The sequence below is a fragment of the Oncorhynchus mykiss genome, chromosome 16 (genome assembly GCF_013265735.2).
Source record: "Oncorhynchus mykiss isolate Arlee chromosome 16, USDA_OmykA_1.1, whole genome shotgun sequence".
Taxonomy (NCBI): domain Eukaryota; kingdom Metazoa; phylum Chordata; class Actinopteri; order Salmoniformes; family Salmonidae; genus Oncorhynchus; species Oncorhynchus mykiss.
In genome coordinates this window covers 39,517,911-39,537,969 of record NC_048580.1, presented here as the reverse complement: position 1 = coordinate 39,537,969, position 20,059 = coordinate 39,517,911, and the positions used below count along the sequence as shown (strand labels likewise).

The 20,059-nt window shown below is 41.6% G+C and overlaps 1 protein-coding gene across 2 annotated transcripts; it reads right to left on the bottom strand.

The window, feature by feature from the left end:
- Positions 1 to 764: 764 nt before the first annotated feature.
- galnt6 (UDP-N-acetyl-alpha-D-galactosamine:polypeptide N-acetylgalactosaminyltransferase 6 (GalNAc-T6)) lies at positions 765 to 18,190 on the bottom strand. 2 transcript variants are annotated; one of them, XM_021565817.2, is made up of 13 exons: positions 17,924 to 18,190; positions 15,228 to 15,321; positions 13,958 to 14,192; positions 12,941 to 13,224; positions 12,221 to 12,393; positions 9,244 to 9,393; positions 7,831 to 8,065; positions 7,427 to 7,544; positions 6,591 to 6,791; positions 3,875 to 4,006; positions 3,298 to 3,399; positions 2,723 to 2,881; positions 1,154 to 1,587 (listed from the first exon to the last, which is right to left on the bottom strand). In XM_021565817.2, exons 3-13 carry the CDS (start codon positions 14,162 to 14,164, stop codon positions 1,474 to 1,476), a joined length of 1,875 nt encoding a protein of 624 aa, XP_021421492.2. In that variant the 5' UTR covers positions 14,165 to 14,192; positions 15,228 to 15,321; positions 17,924 to 18,190; the 3' UTR covers positions 1,154 to 1,473. The 2 variants fall into 2 exon arrangements, with proteins under 2 accessions (XP_021421491.2, XP_021421492.2); XM_021565816.2 differs by lacking the exon at positions 15,228 to 15,321 and having other exon boundaries at positions 765 to 1,587; positions 17,924 to 18,189.
- Positions 18,191 to 20,059: the final 1,869 nt, after the last annotated feature.

The window sequence follows — 20,059 nt, the reverse complement described above, 5'->3', positions numbered from 1 at the left end:
GACCTTAAGAATACCAAACCACTCCTTGCATAAACATTAATATTGCGCAAAACAAATTGTGACCAAGATATTCATTGACTAGCCTATTCAACAGCTCACTCAGTCACACGGAGGAATGTTTATTATTGTAGGAAGATCTTCACTATGTAGGGAATAGGGTGCCATTTGGGACGCCGACAGTCTCTTATCAGCATCTAGCTTCCGATATGAACCAGGGTCTTACCTCCAGGTATCACCGCTGTGGATACCGTAGGAGTGTGCACGACCGCACATAATACATACCATGCAGTGTCAAGAGGAAGACCCCCAAAAATGTCAAAGACTCCAGCCACAGACTGTTCTCTCTGCTATCGCACGGCAAGCGGTACCAGCGCACCAAGTCTGGAACCTGAACAGCTTCCACTCCCAAGCCACAAGACTGCTAAATAGCTAATCAAATGGCTACCAGGACTTCCTGCATTTACCCTTTTTTGAGTGCATGATGTTAATAAAAAGAAAACAAGATCTCTCAAAATGTACTAATTCCATTTCTATCATATGTTTATAGTAATGGTTTTCATTATCTGAGAATATCTCTTTTAAAAGTGAAAGCTATTTTTGTCATTTAGCAGATGCTCTCCAGAGCGACTTACAGTAAGTAGTGAGTACTTACATTTTTCTACTGGTCCCCTGTGGGAATAAAACCCACAACCCTGGTGTTGCAAGAGCCATGCTCTACCAACTGAGACACACGGGACCAGTCATTTCACTCGTATGACAAATAATCCAACTGTATACAGATAAAACTTTATTTAAAAAAAATGGACACCTTTCCCTTTGGCAGACATATGTATTGTCACAGAAACAACATTCACTATATCTACATTCATTATCTGACAAGATAAGTTAAGACAAGCAAAACTATGATAAAAAAATGAGAACACACTTCTAGGTTGAGGTCCTAGTTGTCTGGAAGAGACCTCCTTCCTGCCACTCCAGGGTGCCCAACTAAGATATGTGCTCTTTCTGGATAAGTTCGGGTAGTAGGCCTAAGTTCTCCCCGTTTCACGCCATTCCAAAACATTTTCTCCCTACTGTACACAACCCAGGCTGCAGAGTCCACTGTCCACACACTCCACGAGAAGAAACCTTCATTCATGAGTCTCTATTATCATAAATATATAGTTAAAAGTGGTTATCCTGAGATCCTTCACTTAGGTGTGCACTGCCACAGCACAGTCAGCACTCTATATTCAACATGTCCACTCCACTTAGGTCATCAATGGTCTCCAGTGCAGTATGACTCATGTCCTGTCAGGTTCAGCTAGTACTGGTGCTAGTACTGCCTGTTTGACCCAGAGTCTATAGGTAGATTGGTAGGGTCTATGCGTTTGTTAATAGCATCTATGGGTGGATGGGCTGGCGGGGGGCGGGGGGGTCAACGTCTAGTGAAAGCTTCAGTTTTGCTTATGGTCAGGGGTCGAAGGTTAGGGGTCAACTGAATTCCCAGTGCTGGTTGTGGTCAGTTGCTTTACAGTCGTCCATCACTATCTGGCCCCCTTTCAGGAGTAAGCACTTTCCACTTGGTGGGTTCTTGAGGAGATTCTCCTAGAGAGGGCAGAGTGTTAAAAGACCATGTACTGCAGTGGGATAACACTGGGTCTGCTATGGACAGATTAGATCTAGAGCAATAACTTCTCTTGTGCGTTGTGAAAGATCGTTAACAGATAGTTACCTAAACAGATTAAATGTACTTCATTGTGTTTATTTCATCAGTCACACATGCTTTACAAAAGCACTCTTCAAGAATGAGCAGTCTAAAAAATGTCTCCCAGCAGATCTAGAAATGTGTATGCGTGTGTGATATACAGTGCCTTCGGAAAGTATTCAGACCCCTTCCCTTTTTCCACATTTTGTTACGTTACAGCCTTCTAAAATGGATTCAATTTAAAAAAAAAAAATCAGAATCTACACACAATGCCCATTAATGACAAAGCGAAAACAGGTTTTCTATAAATAAAATACCTTGTTTACTAAAGTATTCAGACCATTTGCTATGAAACTCGAAATTGAGCACAGGTGAATCCTGTTTCCATTGGTCATCCTTCAGAATTCAAAAGGCACTCGCACATCTGAGCAATCTTTTTTTTTGCAGGTGCATGGCAACAGTTGAACAAGATGAAAGAAAAAGGAAACCGCACACTGCTCTTGATAGTATCACTGATCTTTAAAAAGCTTACGTATCGGCTTCATGGCCTTCGTCAGATCTTTTGTGAGTTAAAAAAAAAAAATGCATCCTTATGTAGACCTAGCCCCACCCACATCCATTCCACAAGTGGTTGGAGGCGAAGGAAAAACAAATAAGTGCTACCAAATATAACAATATGCTTTTCATAAATATTAGAATAAAGTGTGTAAATAAGACGTATTAAACACATCTGTAAAACCACAATGAGGACATAGCAAGTTTTCATTAATCATTGGGTACATCGTACGAAAAACATCAGAGTGAATAAAGGGTCTGAATAATTATGTAAATTAGATTTTTATTTTAATACATTTGCAAAAAATACTAAAAAACAGTTTTTGGGTATTATGATTATGGGTATTGATGATGAGGGGGAAAAAACTATTTAGTAAGGCTGTAACGTAACAAAATGTGGAAAAAGTGAAGGGGTCTGAATACTTTCTGAATGCACTGTATATGCGTGCGTGCATGCTTGTCCAGGTGATGCTTCCTTACCTCTGTAAAGAGCCACTCCTGTTGTGGGGCCACGCTAGTCCCTATTCCTTTTAGTGTACAGAGCTCAATCTTAACCTGGTCTGGCTGGGTGTTGGCCTGTAGACACAGCTGCTTCCCTATGTTGTGACGCAGTTCCTTATGAGACGTGTACTCAAAGTACTGGGGAAACAGCAGGAGAGATAAGCATATGTAATCAAACATCACTTTCATATGGTGCTGGGGACTTATTATTGAAGATCGTCGGGGTTCACTTGAAAAATAGGTGTCAATCTCAATGTGATTTAAATAAAAGCTAAACAAAAACTTTACCTATAAACCTGAATATGGAATTCCAAAAATTGACTGAACATACTGTTGTTGAATGCGTATCAATATCAGAATATCCCTCCACACAACCATAGAGTACAGCGGAGGCTGGTGAGAGGAGCTATAGGAGTGCAGCCCATTGTAAGTCAAACATGCGTTTTCCATAAATTTGATACCGTTCCATTTATTCCATGCCATTACAAATGAGACAGTCCTCCTACATATCCTCCCAACAGCCTCCTCTGACAGTGTGAGTGAATGTACAGTACCTGGTTACCCCCCATATTGTGGCACGTGTACATGATCAGTGGCTTCCCGCCTTCATTTTTCTCTCCCACATCCAGACAGCTCTGAGCACCAGAGTTCTTAATCTGCGCGCACACACATTTAACAATGAACACTTATGCATCGCCATCATGTACAGTACTTTCCTAGTCACACTTTATGTAGATGCTCTACAGATGGTCATACTATCAACAAACCATCTGTCGATAAGCAACTGCTTGCTAAGGTTACGGTTACGTTTAGAATAACGGGTTGGGTCAGTGTTAGGGTTAAGTTTAGGGTTAGTAGATATTTATTTGAAATGTTACTTATAGAGCATCTATAGATGGACTATCCAAAAAAAAAAAAAAAGTGTTACCTCAAATACATTTGAGCATTTGTTTTGGCCTGCCTGGCTAAACCCTGCATTTAGTGAGCAGGATTTGCACTTTTGAGACATTTCTATTATTTTCATGGCAACAGGCAAGCTCAATCATGCACAGCTAAAGAATTTCAAAATACTTAAAATAGTACTTGAAACCAGGTCTGATAGTTTGTACACCTGAATGGAACAAAACGTACCGCTCCGAACTTGGTAGGGGTGAGGTCTGGCACGAACGCCTCGGGGTAAATAGTATTCAGATACCAGGTGAAGTTCTTACACTGCAGCCTCTCCCTCAGATTCACACGCTCCGAGATGTCACCAAATCCTTTCTACAACACACACACACATAGTGGAAAGGAGTGAGACAGGAACAAGTGACTTGCTCAATCCTGTGCACTGATAGTGAACTTTAAAGTAAGTAACTGTCCAGTGAAAATCTGACATTTCTCTAACTCATACCCAAATAATGTTGTTGACTCGTCCGATACTCGTATTTGTGGCCAATGCATACATTTGAGAAATATATATAAAAAAATAATAATAATAATAATAATAATAATAATAATAAAAAAAAAAAAACACTTTAAAAACCCACACATCAAATTTGTATCTCAAACAGACCATTAAAAAAATTATTGCTATTTTCTCAGAGTATGATGTCATAATCCTGAGGAGGATGAGCTGGCCAATCAGCGGTTTACTTGTGTGAATACTTAATGACCGGTATACACCTACACAATTTTGTTGTTGGGGTACGTCCACACTATTCCAACACAGAAAAGCTGCTTTTCAACATACTTAATTACCATTTCTTGGAAGGAAAACTATTATTTCACTCATATTATAAGTAATTAAAGGTCATATTTCATAGAAATCTGGAAAGACTGGACAGTTACTTTAACCTCATATAACGGTAGTCATATCAAATCAAAAAGTATTGGTCGTATACATAGATTTGCAGATGTTATCACAGGTGTAGCAAAATGCCTGTTTCTAGCTCCAACAGTGCAATAATGTCTGGGAAAAAAAACACACAAAAAACAATGCCACAGTTTTGAGGGAGTATGCAGTTGGCATGCTGACTGCAGTAATGTCCACCAGAGCTGTTGCCAGAGCATTGAATGTTCATTTCTCTACCATAAGCCACCTCCAACGTTGTTTTAGAGAATTTGGCAGTACGTCCAACTGGTTTTACAACCGCAGACCCACATGTGGTCGTGTGGGCGAGCGGTTTGCTGATGGAGAAGTGGTGAACAGAGTGCCCTATGGTGGTGGGGGGGGGGGGGGGTTATGGTATGGGCAGGCATAAGCTACGGACAATGAACACAATTGCATTTTATCCATGATAATTTGAATACACAGAGATACTGTGACGAGATCCGGATGCCCATTATGAGGCCCATTTTTTAAAAAGGTATCTGTGACCAACAGATGCATATCTGTATTCCCAGTCGTGTGAAATCCAGAGAAATCCATGACTGATTTCCTTATAAGAACTGTAACTCAGTCAAATCTGAGAAATTGTTGCAGGTTGTGTTTATATTTTTGTTCAGTATGTAATGGATATACATATAATGGTGTGTAAAGACATTATGGACAGTATATGAATAGAAAAAGGTGTGCATAACAGTAGTTACATTGAATGAGCCATGACAAGAATACAGTATATACATACAAAGTGGGTAAAACGTTATTTAAACATGATTAAAAGTGACCAGCGTTCAATGACTATGTACATAGGGCAGTAGTCTCTACGGTGCAGGGTAGAGTACCAGGTGGTAGCCGGCTAGAACAGTGACTAAGGCTAGTGGTGACTGTTTAACAGTTTGATGGCCTGGAGATAGAAGCTGTCTCTCGGTCCCAGCTTTGATGCATCTGTACTGTCTCTGCCTTCTAGATGGTGGCGGGGTGAACAGGCCTTGGCTCGGGTGCTTGATGATCTTCTCGTCCTTCCTGTGACAGCGGGTGCTGTAGATGTCCAGTGATGCGTTAGGCTGACCACACCACCATCTGGAGAGCCCTACTTTGCGGACGGTGCAATTGCTGTACCAGGCGGTGATACAGCCACACAGGATGCTCTCAATGGTGCATCTGTAGAAGTTTGTGAGGGTCTTAGGGCCAAGCCAAATTTCTTCAGCCTCCTGAGGTTGAAGAGGTGCTGTTGCTCCTTCTTCACCATGCTGTCTGTGTGAAGGGACCATTTCAGGTAGTCAGTGATGTGCACGCCGAGGAACTTCAAGCTTTTGATCCTCTCCACTGCGACCCCGTCAATGTGGATGGGGGCGTGCTCTCTCTGCTGTCACCTGTAGTCCACAATCAGCGTTTTGTTAAGGGAGAGGTTATTTTCCTGGTGCCACTCCGTCAGGGCTATCACTTCCTCCCTGTAGGCGGTCTCATCATTGTTGGTAATCAGGCCTACCACCGTTGTTGTCAGTAAACTTGATGATTGAGTTGGAGACATGCATGGCAACGGAGGGGGCTGAGGGGCCCTGTGTTAGGGATCAGCGTGGCACAAGTGTTGCTGCCTACAGTATATAGGCACTCATAAGAACATATTTATTGTAGTTTAGCCTATTCCAGATAAATAATAATATCTTATAATAAACAGATTGCAGTATGCGCAGGCCGACACATTTTGCACAGTAGTGTGTTGTCTAACAGTTAGCCTTCATTCAGCTTTTCCTTCTGTGTCAAACGAATGTGAGATTACCAAGTCTGGCAACACAAGATTATCTACAATTATTATGGAACGTGGAGTGAACGAAAACATGTCATGGGCTTAACCCTCTTCTCTCACCACTTGTTACATTTTAGCAGCGTTCTGGTTGCGTCGGTTGTAGATGTTTAATGCACAGCACTATATCTACCAGTACAGTATATGAAACTTTGAGTTGATTGAGAACATAAGCCTACCTCCTTGGCCATCTTGGCAGCGTTACTGTTGCGTCGGTAGTAGATGTGTTTGTAGTCATCCATCCAGACCTCTGCGAGTCGTACCTGGTTCCTTGTGATGACCTCAGTACCTTTAGGGAAGGTGTGGGGTGACTTGGTACGGAACACGTGACCCACCACGGAACACGGAATGATCTCCAGCTGGCCGCCACACTGCCACACCTAGGAGAAGGTTTATTGAAGTTAGCTGGCTAACTTAGTGACCTGCTTTGTCAATGGAGGCACAAGGACACCGATTATTCACTGTTGAATTGTATTGATGACATTCTGTGAACAGTGTGATTCTGTAGCAGCTCACAAAGTTAGACAAAGTTGCTTTGACTTCCTACAAGCATTTTGGGCTGGTGTTTACAGGACATTTGGTGCTGTCTGATTAGGATATATAGGGCCTGTCTCCAAGAGGCCAGATAGACATTTGCTCCGGTTCTGTGCTGAGTGGGGTCTCCTTGTTGCAACTTGTAATAAACCAGATTTTGATTAACTTTACCTACAGCTGTGGTTGTTTTTTGTTCACCCGGAAATTCCTACTACAGATTCACATGCTCACAAAAACAGGTTAACATGATTCCTAAGACCTTTTCTGAGATGCTTTGTAGATACAGGCCCAGAGCCATATACAACATCGAGGTCACATGACACCATTCAACCAATTGAATTTAGGTAATAATCAACTGAATGTCTTTGAGAGAAACCATAATCAGCAAACTCTCTATATATGGCTCTGTTTTAGACTAGCTTTAGTATTTGATAGATATTCCTTTATAATAACATTGTTAGAGGAAAGAGGGGAAACTAACCCTAAAGGACATCTCCACATTCTCACCCCCCCAGATCTCCATCTTGTCATCGTACGTTCCGATGTGTTCAAAGTACTTCTTGGAGATGGAGAAGAGACCACCGGCAAACGTTGGAGTTCTGAATGAACAGACATGCAGAGGTGAGTAACAGATACTAGATGTCCAATGCAACATTATGGAATATACATAGACTGATTGCCGAGTAGTGATCTGATACATATTTCAAGTGCAGAAATATAACATATGCTGAATTGTAAGATGAAAAAAATTTGAATATATTGCAAACAACTTCAGCAATCACAGCACTATATTCACTACACATACTCTAACCGAAGGACCTCTCCACTAGCTGTCGGAAGGCAATGTACTCTATGAAACATGTTAGGTGGGTCCTTAGCCCTTACTTGACGGGGTAGGTCTCGTCTTTGCGTCTGTTGCTCTCATGCTCGGGGATGCCTTCCCAGCCAAAGCTGAGGTTCCAGTCAAAGTTCCCTCTGTTGCGGGCCTTAGCGGTGGCTACAGGCTTGTTGAAGGTAAAGTCATTCAGGTTGATGGTAGTGATCTCTGGGCTGACCACGGCTGTTGGCTCCTCCACGATACGAGCCAGCAGGGGCTCCAGCCAGCCATGGAAACACTCACCTGGGGACGGGAGAGGAGTGTAGAGTTCAGCAGGTGTAAAAAGTTTTCAAAGTACAAGAAGTCGGTAGTTGGCAGTTGGCAAACATTGTGAAGCATTACAGATTGAGATACAATGAATGGAGCTTAGTTGGCAAACATTGCGGAGTTCAGTTGGCAAACATTTGTGGAGCTGACACCACTCCCAATTCTACACAACAGAAAATCCTGTCTATTCTACACAATACTTTTCTATGTGAACATTGTGTAACTCTGCATCCTCCTGGCCTCAACAGACCCCCAGGATGAGCCCTGAGCATTCTGTCAATGATATGTAATCTGTGTTCACAATTGTCTGACAACACCACATTATGCAAACGCCCTTGTCGGGATGACCCTGGGAATTCACAGTATTTGTGTATGTTTTTGTATACGTTTTATACATCACTGCAAAGCCTTTATCTCCAGTACATTAGTATCTATTGCCTTTCATCTGTATGTATAGCCGTTCGTCACTCCACTACATTGCATATCTCTAAGCATACGTGAGTGGAATGTGGTCATACATCTAGTTCTAGCAGGGAAACCTGAAGAGCAGGTTTCAACTGTTCACTGCTTGAAAAAAGAACCACAGGTAGTAAATCTGTTCTAAACATTTATGCAAATAAAGTTGTAACACAATGGTTGTAATTGGATTGATGACTTGGGAAACGTTTTACCCACTCCACCTATCCTTCCTTGTGGGATAGCAAAAAGGGATGGGGGGGGGGGGTCAACAAGGAGTTAGTTGTGTTGCTCTGGCCTTGTGAGCTAGCTAGTCACAGTGCATCAATCCATCTCCTATCGTATTGTTTGTGCTTTTGAACAGAAAGTACAGTAAAGGTAAAGTAGGAGATGGAGAAGGTCGAGTCAAAGGGCAGAGGGCTGTATTCAAATCCATATAGACTCTGGCATACATCTGTGCCATAGGCCAGCATATATTTTTTCCTAGTTGGCTAGCTAGTCACATTGTGCATGCAGAAAGTTAGGTCTCTCCCTGGGCCCCCGAGTATTAATGAATGAATGCATCCATCCCTTGTGGGCTAGTTACTGAAAGTGAGCATTCAGGAAAGTGAGTATATTTCTCTGTGTCCTCCTGGCCCCTAGGAGCTTGGCTGTTATCAGGCACTCATTTATTCATCCATCGTGGGCTAGCTACTCACAGTGAGCATCCAGGAAGGTGAGTATCTCTCCCAGGGCTCCCCGGGCCCCCAGGAGCCTGGCGGTGATCAGGCCCTTCCTCTCCTGCTGTCTCACCACCTTCACTATCTTTAGCTGCTTCACATACTCATCCAGCCGAGTCCCCAGGTGTTCTGGTAGAAAGGAGAAAACACATACCTGTTATGACATTATTTTCTTAAGGTGAGCTGGAGCATCGGAGGGAATCGCTTAAAGGGATAGTTCACCTAAATTACATTGGTTTCCTAACCCTATAAGCAGTCTATGGACAATGTATGATCCTTGCTTTTGGTTTTGTTCACCTGGCCACTCTTTCAAATCAAAATTGTTTGTATTTGTGGCACAATCCAATGCAAGTCAATGGTAGCATTTTTGTTCTTCATGTACAAACCTATAAGTAACTTAATTCCGTTATACAATCCATTCTCTTAAACCTAAGGATGATTTGGACATTAAGAGAGGAAATGCTAATATGGGTACCATTGACTTGCATTGGATTGTGTCACAAATTCTAAACAACATTTGAAACGGTGGTCAGGTAAACCACTACAAAGCAATGATTACAGTCATACCTTGTCCATAGACTGATTACAGGGTAATGAAACCAATATATGTAATTTTGTAATTTGGGTGAACTATGTAAAAACTAGACATCAATTAAACACAAACACGAAACTTCATGTTTAGTTAGGAATGTGGCTGGCTCTTCAGGTAATACAACATTATTTTCATCAGGTGAGGGTGGAGCGGTTAATGACAGGAGGTCAAGGCCAGCATCGCTAGGTAACTGACTAACAGAAAGAAGGGGTGTGTTCAGTGACATGTACATAGGAATGTAATGAATAGAACTGACACAATTCTCAATACTGCCAGACAGTCATATCTGTTCTACATAATACATTGCTTTTTAAACGTGATGGGACAGGACGGTAACTATAGTATTCTCTCTGGTATGCAATCTGGTTTCCGCTCAGGTTATGGATGTGTCACTGCAACCTTAAAGGTCCTCAATGATGTCACCATTGCCCTTGATTCTAAGCAATGTTGTGCTGCTATTTTTATTGACTTGGCCAAAGCTTTAGATATGGTAGACTATTCTATTCTTGTGGGCTGGATAAGGAGTATTGGTGTCTCTGAGGGGTCTTTGGCCTGGTTTGCTAACTACCTCTCTCAAGGAGTGCAGTGTATAAAGTCAGACAATCTGCTATCTCAGCCACTGCCTGTCACCAAGGGAGTACCCCAAGGCTCAATCTTAGGCACCACGGTCTTCTCAATTTACATCAACAACATAGCTCAGGCAGTAGGAAGCTCTCATCCATTTATATGCAGATAATATAGTCTTATACTCAGCTGGCCCCTCCCTGGATGTTGTGTTAACTGCTCTACAATAAAGCTTTCTTAGTGTCCAACAAGCTTTCTCTACCCTTAACCTTGTTCTGAACACCTCTAAAACAAATGTCACATAATTTATAGATCGGCAGGTAAGGAATATTCTGTTAAAGGTCCCCAAAGCACACACATCCCTGGGTCGCTCGTCTTTTATTTCGCTGCAGCAAGCGACTGGAATGACCTGCAACAGACACTCAAACTGGACAGTTTTATCTCAATCTCTTCATTCAAAGACTCAATCATGGACACTCTAACTGACAGTTGTGGCTGCGTTGCGTGATGTATTGTTGTCTCTACCTTCTTGCCCTTTGTGCTGTTGTCTGTGCCCAATAATGTTTGTAACATGTTTTGTGCTGCTACCATGTTGTTATGTTGTGTTGCTGCCTTGCTATGTTGTCATCTTAGGTCTCTCTTTATGCAGTGTTGTGTTCTCTCTCTTGTTGTGATGAGTGTTTTGTCCTATATTTATATATATTTTTGTTTTACATTTTCAATCCCAGCCCCCGTCCCAACAGGAGGCCTTTTGGTTGGCCATCATTATAAATAAGAATTTGTTCTTAACTGACTTGCCTAGTTAAATAAATGTTAAATAACACCCCCCCCCCTCCACACACACACACACACACACACACACAGTTATATTTAGAACAGACAAGACCGTAGAGGTCTGAAATTGTGTCACAAGTTTCAGTTTAGTATTAATAACACACACTGTATGCAATTCACTGGCCACAACAGACATCACACTTCTTCCACAGCATATTTTTTTAAACCATGTGATAATGCAGCTAGCTAGTATACAGGCGATTGTTAGAACACAGCGAGAGATTAAACCAAACTATATGGCCAGGAGGTTCCAAGGTCCAGAAGTAGATATTGAACTAGGTGTCAAAGCACATCCTCTTTTAGTCTTGATTAGTGAAGCGAGGCCAATGCAATTTCTTGTTTATTTCAACAGTACCCTTAGTTTCAGAATGACTGACGAAACGTTTCGCTGTTGGTGTGCCCTAATGTACAGTTCCCCTTTGCTTTTCCCTTAGCCCATGGTTAGTATCAGGCTCCATTACCTAGACTGGGTTGCGAAGCGTCAAGTGTAGGACCAAAAGGCTCCTTGACAGCTTCTACCCCCAAAACATAAGACTGCTGAACAGACTACCCCCCTCCATTTGTTTTGTACACCGCTGCTACTCGCTGTTTATTATCTATGCATAGTCACTTCACCCCTACCTACATGTACAAATTACCTCAACTAACCTGTACCTCCGCACACTGACTAGGTACCGGTACCCCCTGTATATAGCCTCGTTATTTTATTGTGTTACTTTTTATAATGTTTTACTTTAGTTTATTTGGTAAATATTTTCAACTCTTCTTGAACTGCACTGTTGGTTAAGGGCTTATAAGTAAGAATTTCACGGTAAGGTCTACACTTGTTGTATTCGGCGCATGTTTACCTCCCTAATCTTACTACATTTGCACACACTGGATAGATTTTCCTATTGTGTTATTGACAGTACGTTTGTTTATAGGATTTATAGGATTTCTTTTCTCTGTATTTGATTTTCTCTTCACCTGCGGTGCTGGCGTCGTCCACCATGATGATCTCAGTGAGCAGGGCGGCAGGGGAGGTGTGGAGGACACTGTAGACGGTACGCAGCAGGGTGGACCAGGCCTCGTTGTGGAACACTATGATTACACTGGTGGTGGGGAGAGGGGGGCAGTGGCGGAACTTACGCTCCACACACCTGGGAAGCAAAGGAAGAGCAAGACACTGTTCGTCATAAAAAGGAAAAACTGTCAATATTATCTGCCCTGTGTTTGAGTTCACATGTGGGGTGTTTGTGTCTACATAGATGCCATAGCCGTACAATACATAAAGCGCATCCCTTAGCAAATATTCATACGTAAACCAAACTGATTGTGCTTTTCATGGCTATCAAGGTTTTGAAATGTTGATTAAATAAAGAAAAAGAAACATCTGCAGCAATACAGTAGTAAACAATAGAGAAGCTTGCTAATCTAGGACAAGTCTATTGAAAATGCATCTTTGAACAAGACTAGGAAACCACCCCCAAGAATAATACGCTACCCATCCCTCAACCCTCCTTTCATCACCATGGTTACAGTTAAGACCGAAGCTTTAGGGTGCATCCCAATAATATTTTGTTTCTCCTAAAAATGTGCACTCATTCACTACTTCCCACAAATCTAAAAGCATTAGATTGGTATATAAAAACAGTGAATAAGTGCACCTTGTAGGATAAAGGAGAGATAATTGGGACATAATCTTACTCTGGTGGCCGGGTGTCGTCTCCTAGGCTACGGCTGAGGGAGATCCTGTCGGAGGAGAACTGGTTGAAACAGTTAACAGTCATCCCCTTTTCCTTCTCTTTCTCTTCCTCTGGTGTCATGTTCTTTTTCTCGTAGCCCCTCCCATCGGCCCCAGGCCCTTGGGGGTCCTGTGGGGGCCTCTCCAGGGCCGGCTTCAGCTCTGCCTGACTGTAGTGACCTGGAGGACAGTGGCGGTCTGGGGTGGCCTGCTGCTCCTCTATTGAAGGGGGCTGGGGAGCTCCGATCTGGAATCCCAGGTTATTGTTTCTTTATTTTATCATTTTATTTAGATTTCTTGTATACTTAACAAAAATATGAACGGAACATGTAAAGTGTTGGTCCCATGTTTCATGAGCTGAAATAAAAGATCCCAGAAATGTTCCATATGCACAAAAAGCTTATTTCTCTTTATTTTTTATCTACACATGTCTAGTTCTTCCATGGCCTACATACCATGGCCTACATGTCACTAATTGAGCATGTTTGGGATGCTCTGGATCGATGTGTATGACAGCTTGTTCCAGTTCCTGACAATATCCACCAACTTCGCGAAGCCATTGAAGAGTGAGACAACATTCCACAATAAACAGCCTGATCAAATCTATGCGAAGGAGATGTGTCACGCTGCATGAGTCAAATGGTGGTTACACACCAGATACTGACTGGTTTTCTGATCCACCCCCCTTACTTATTATTTTTTTTAAGGTATCTGAGACCAACAGATGCATATCTGTATTCCCAGTCATGTGAGATCCATAGATCAAGGCCTAATGAATTTGTTTCAATTCACTGATTCCCTTATATGAAATGTAACTGAGTACAATCTTTGAAATTGTTGAATTTTGCATTTATTTTCTTGATCAGTGTATAATTATATAACAAACAAAAACAATAAAGGCTGTTCATTAACCCCCCCCCCCCCCCTATTCTACTCCCCCCCAACCCACCCACCCACCAAAAGGACCCATACAGGGGTACCTGGAAGCCTAGGTTGTTGACTGCTCCTCGAACCATCACCAACACCCGATCCTTGCGTTCCACCAGATCCTGAAACCAGGGGTCCTGGGCAGAGTTGGAGCCGGAGCCCACATCCTTCTGTAGGACCAACAGGACCACCATGAACAGAGTTCCCCCAGCCAGGGCCAGCTTCAGGGGGGACAAGCGCCGACGCAGGAACAGACGCATGGTGGGTCACAATTCAAAATGGCCACCGCTGAGAGAGCGAGATAAAAGAGAGTTCAGTGTTTCCCCTATATTAAACTTATGCAGCGGCACAACTCTCTATTGATAGTGTTACCTACACTTCCAGGATTATAAGCTAGCTAGCTAGTTACCGTGGAGGATTTGTTTGTACATATCTTCCTTAGATTCTTATCAGCTAGGGTAAAAACTATGGTGGAAAATGATTTAGGGGATATCAATGTTTTGACCCTTTTTGAAACACTCTTCCCAAAACCAATTAGTCTTTTCAATGTGTAAACTGATTTTTTTTAAACTGCGGTGCTTTGTGGTTTATGTTGTAAATGTTTGAAACTGTATGCTGCTTTTTTTTTGGCTAGGTCATCCTGGAAGTGTAGTCAACCCTATTACTAGACGTATGTTATAATTGTTAGTTAAGATACAGTAACGTAATGCTAGCTAAATAACTTTTGGGTTTAATATAGAATTGGCCGGTGATGTCATTTAGATTAAGGGATCCTAGGGGAAACACTGGAGTTATAAATTAACTGGAGGCATTACATAGTAATAGCAGTGAAGAGCTGGAGTATGAGACTATATTTGTCTTAAATAGACACGGGACTCAAACCCGTTTCGGAATAGAACAAAACAAACAGAAAACAGACTCAAATACTTTCTTTACCTGATGCAAAGGTGAATCTATGGAGACTTAAGGAGAAATTTTAAAATGCAGTTCTACCCAAAACCAGATGACTATAATAACTACATGCCAAATGTCAAAAGATGTGATCCAGTCAGCTCTTCTTAACCAGCATGTACCTAGCCACTCCCATAACACTTCTCTGCTGTCATAGCTACTCTCCCTCCGTCTCCCTCCCGCTCTCCTGAGTAGAGGTGGAGCCCCAGAGGAATAGCCTCACACACACACACACACACACACACACACACACACACACACACACACACACAGTGAAAGAACAAACAGAACACACCTCTCGGTAAACAACTTGGAATATTGCACCTGTATTCACCTTCTCTAGCCAAGAACACACCCGTCATATACACCCACCTGTTCCACTCCTTCCCGGATGCACATGTCAACAGGTTGGCCTTCCCCTGTTGGCTGACTTAGCAGCACCCACATTCACATTAATGAATGCCACCTTACATAGACACAAACACCAGTAGAATGAGTATGACTGGACTGATAACAAACACACCGGACATATTTCGCTCCACAACTAGCCTGAGTCCCAGATCTGTGTCCCACTCATTAGCGCACATTGAAGTAAAATGTATCGAAACATTTCGCGACAGAAAACGAAAACAAGCGTTTCTCATTTCTTAAGTTCAGGTGGTCCCTCCCCGTGTCAGCCCTTTCGCGTCCAGTTAGTTCTTTGTGAATACAACCCAGTTTGTGCTGTCATGTGAACTCCATTACGGTCATTCAATGGAGTTGGATACACGTCACAAAACAGATCTGGGACTCAGGCTATTTAACAATGACCTGCTTTATTAAGAGGGATATCAAATCACAATAAATGATACCCTTAGGTGAACACTGCTTAGGGCCTCAAACTCTTAGTTTGTCATCATTAATTTAAGCCAGTCCTCTCAAGGAAATCCTACCTCCTTCATAATTGATCAAAGACACTCTCATGCTTCCAGAGCCCAACAATGGGCACACAGTGCACTCTCCTTGACTCAAATGTCATCTTAAGTTGACAACCTGTTTGGCTTGTTCCTATACTGGGAACAGACATTGGTAATGTGTAGAAAGGAAGACTGGCAGGTGAGAGGCTTGCTGCCTCAACTCTTTCTAGTTCTACCATATGATATGGAAAATGTTTTCAGAAGAACTTTGGATTAAACGCCTGCCCTTCAATTAAAAATGTAATTAATGTATAATAATGCCATCAAAAAAAAAAAATGTCCAATGCAGCCCTTTTTATCTCAATATAAAATAATTTCTGGGTAACAACTAAGTATCTTACTGCGATTGTTTTCAATTAAAATGGTCAAAAAGAAACTTAATAGCTTCTTAGAAAAGAGAAATTTCTGAAAGCAAGAATTTTACTAGGACTGCCTGGGAGTGGTCTGAGCAGGTAGGGGAAAACTGAAAACTAGCTATTATTGTCAGAAAGGTTTGGAAGTCTATTTCTTATTGGTCTATTAACTAATTACCAGGCAGGCCAAAACTCCATCCCACCAAAACAGGCTGAAATTTCAGGCGGTCTTTTCAGACAGCTCTTACACTAATTTGGGCATTATCATGTTTCACAATATTATTCTAACCTCACTGTTTATTTATTTATATAACACAGGAAAATAACATTTGACTGCACTGGGCCTATTTTGTTGAAAAGTTTATCGACAAACATTTCTATTTGCTAATAATGGATGGAATTTGTACCATAACAATACTCCACTTCAACGTATTCCCTTTATGGCTATCAGTGAATGCAATGCTAAATATAATTTCACTATGCAGTGAGAATAGGAGGGCCACCCATAAAACTGGTTTACCAGGTGGAGTGACTGATATTTGTGCATTGAACTTTCTCACGATTAATTAAGGACTATACATAATCACGGTAGCATCCACATTAATGTAGAAGTGTTAAGAAACATTCTATTGTTATTTACATTTTTTTTTTAAGTGACTCAAATGACAAATACATTTTTTACCATTCATTTCTATTGGGCGCAAAATAATCTGAAACAATCCAAAGAAACAGCAAATGCAGCTAACACATTTCTAGAGTCACAAGCTTGATGTAGGCATTGCGTGCTATGAATATTGGACCAAATACTTAACTTACTACTACTTTAATACACATACTGTATAATTAAATTTGTCCCAATACTTTTGATCCCCTAAAATGGGGGGACAATGTACAAAAAGTGATGTACTTTCTAAGCGGATGAAAATACCCTCAAATTAAAGCTGACAGTCTGCACTTTAACCTCATAGTAATTGTATCATTTAAAATCCAAAAGTGCTGCCCCAATACTTTTGGAGCTCACTGTATAAGGTCCTTGGACCGTAAAGAGTAATGGTAGGACATGACGTATGAGCACAATCTTGGGCTAAACAGAAACTACAGAGAGACACGAAGTGAACATCAAAACCGCAGCAATGTAACACTACTAAACTAAATAGGATTTTGAAAGTAACTAACTATCGATTAATGGAAGGCAATGTATACCCCGAACTGAACTCCAATGAATTCAATTTCCAAGGAAAACGTTGTAGTTTTTAAACGGTCCGTGCCAAAGCGGCTCCTTGGGACCTTAGGGTAGGGACGTCCCAAGGACGCTCATTCCTTGAAACCACTGGCCGTTTTTAAAAAGGTTGCCTCATCAACTAAGAAGATCAGCTCGAGCGTGTAACATGATGCAATTTAACAGGAAATTGTTTGTGACAAAAATATCAGGAAGTATGAGAGTATGGCCGATTAGAAATGACTACAGTTAGTAAATATAAAAAGTGTTAAAATACAGGTGTCCCTTTGATTTACACAATGACAAAAATAACTAATGTATGACAGATAGGATACAATAGAATCATAACATGTCACGATCTTTATCGTGTATCTCAATTGATTTATCTTGATATCCAGTGCCTCACAGGAAATTACAGATAGTTATATGAAAACGTAAAGGCTACATTGTTGCAATATAAATTCACCCTATCTAGTGCAACAAGAAATAACACAATTCCCGATAAGATACAAGAGGGGCAATGATGCGTTGTCTTCTTACCTGGGAAACTGTTCACAAATTTGAAGACTGCCTTGCTGTGTCTTTGCGACGCTCTTTATTTAGTAACGCGAAGGCGCTAGATGGACGTAAATATTAACTTCAAAAGCCTTTTACCAAGCGCAAAAAGGATACACTAACACCACCAATGATATATATATATATACACCATAGAGCGCCACCATCGCGGCTTCCCCTTTGAACGTAACAGGTGACATTGCTTGAAAGTATTAACTGCAGTCTACAGGGTCCTAAAGAGAACCTTGTTCGGTCCGACCATTTCAAACAAACATCCCACTGGGCACAGACATAACTTCAACGTCTGTTCCACGTTGGTTCAACATAATTTCATTGAAATGACGTGGAAACAACGTTGATTCAACCAGTGTTGTCCTAGTGGGATGGGCTACTCGTTTTTTTGCCACCAAGAATATAATATAACATTTGGAGCATAGATTAATTTAACTCCACATCAAAATCACTCTGATTTTCAAGACAATTTAATTTGCTTTTGTCAATGGGAAAAAAAATATTCACATTGTATAATTAATGCTCAGCACAGAGTACTGTAGCCTAAGTTAACACAATCATTACCTCAACAGAGTTACATTATTCATGTCAAGAAAGTAAATACCATCTCCACGACCGCTGTCTTGAAACCGTAGAGGGATTTATTCAGAGTGGCAACCTATTCCCTACATGGTGCAATACTTTTGACCAGAGCCCACAGGGTTAAGTGTCCATAAGTGTCCATATAGGGAACAGGGTACCATTTGGGATGCAACCCTCAGACATTGAGAAGATACTCTCAAAAAGACACATGCTGGGCTCCATCTATCAGATATTGTCAAAAATCTAAATTTTGATTAGAGGCTATTGATTGTCAAGTTGCTTGTGCAAATATGACATCCCCAGGAACAACACAATACCAAAACCATGCCCATGTCTCAAATAGCACCCGATTCAATATGAAGTGCACAACTTTTGAACAGAGCCCAATGGACACGGATCAAAAGTAGTGCACTGTACAGGGAATAGGGTACCATTTTGGATGCAACTAATGTGATAGTTAATGTCTAAAATTCAATTGTTAAACAAATTGCTTATGTGGTCTGTCAAAATTATAAATAAATACAAATGGAAACAATTTATTATTTGAAAAAAGAACAAGAGACAAAAGTGAAAGTGTGGTCTTTCACTTCCCTCCAGTGGTGCTAGCTAGGTACTTCCGTATGGTGTGTTGAGAACAGAGAAATTGATAGAGATCATTCATTGGAAATAACTTGTTTCTGCTTGGAAATTACCATTGAGGACCTGCATACTTTAAAATTAGTCAACAGGGTTGGACTTCCTATGGGTTAAGGAGGTCATCAGGAGGGATCAGCCGATGAATTATACTCGTGCGGGTTGTCCCGAAGCCACTCCTGCATTGTCTTGGCTGTGTGCTTAGGGTTGTTGTGCTGTTGGAAGGTTAACCTTCTCCCCAGTCTGAGGTCCTGAGCACTCTGGAGCAGGTTTTCATCAAGGATCTCTCTGTACTTTGCTCCGTTCATTTTTCCCTCGATCCTGATGAGTCTCCCTGTCCCTGCCTCTGAAAAACATCCCCACAGTATGATGCTGCCAAGACCATGCTTCACCATAGGGATGGTGCCAGGTTTCCTCAAGATGTGACGCTTGGCATCAAGGCCAAAGAGTTCAATCTTGGTTTCATCAGACCATAGAATCTTGTTTCTCATGGTCATAGAGTTCTTTAGGTGCCTTTTGGCAAACTCCAAGCGGGCTGTCATGTGCCTTTTACAGAGGAGTGACTTCCGTCTGGCCACTCTACCATAAAGGCCTGATTGGTGGAGAGCTGCAGAGATGGTTGTCCTTCTTGAAGGCTGTCCCATCTCAACATAGGAACTCTGGAGCTCTGTCAGATTGACTATCGGGTTATTGGTCATCTCCCTGACCAAGGCCCTTCTCCTCCGATCGCTCAGTTTGGCCGGGTGGCTTTCGAGTCTCATAGCAAAGGGTCTGAATACTTATGTAAGTAAGGTATCTGTTTATTTTGTATTTTTAATACATTTGCAAACATGTCTAAAAACCTGTTTTCACTTTGTCATTATGGGGTATTGTGTGTAGTTTGACGGGGATTTC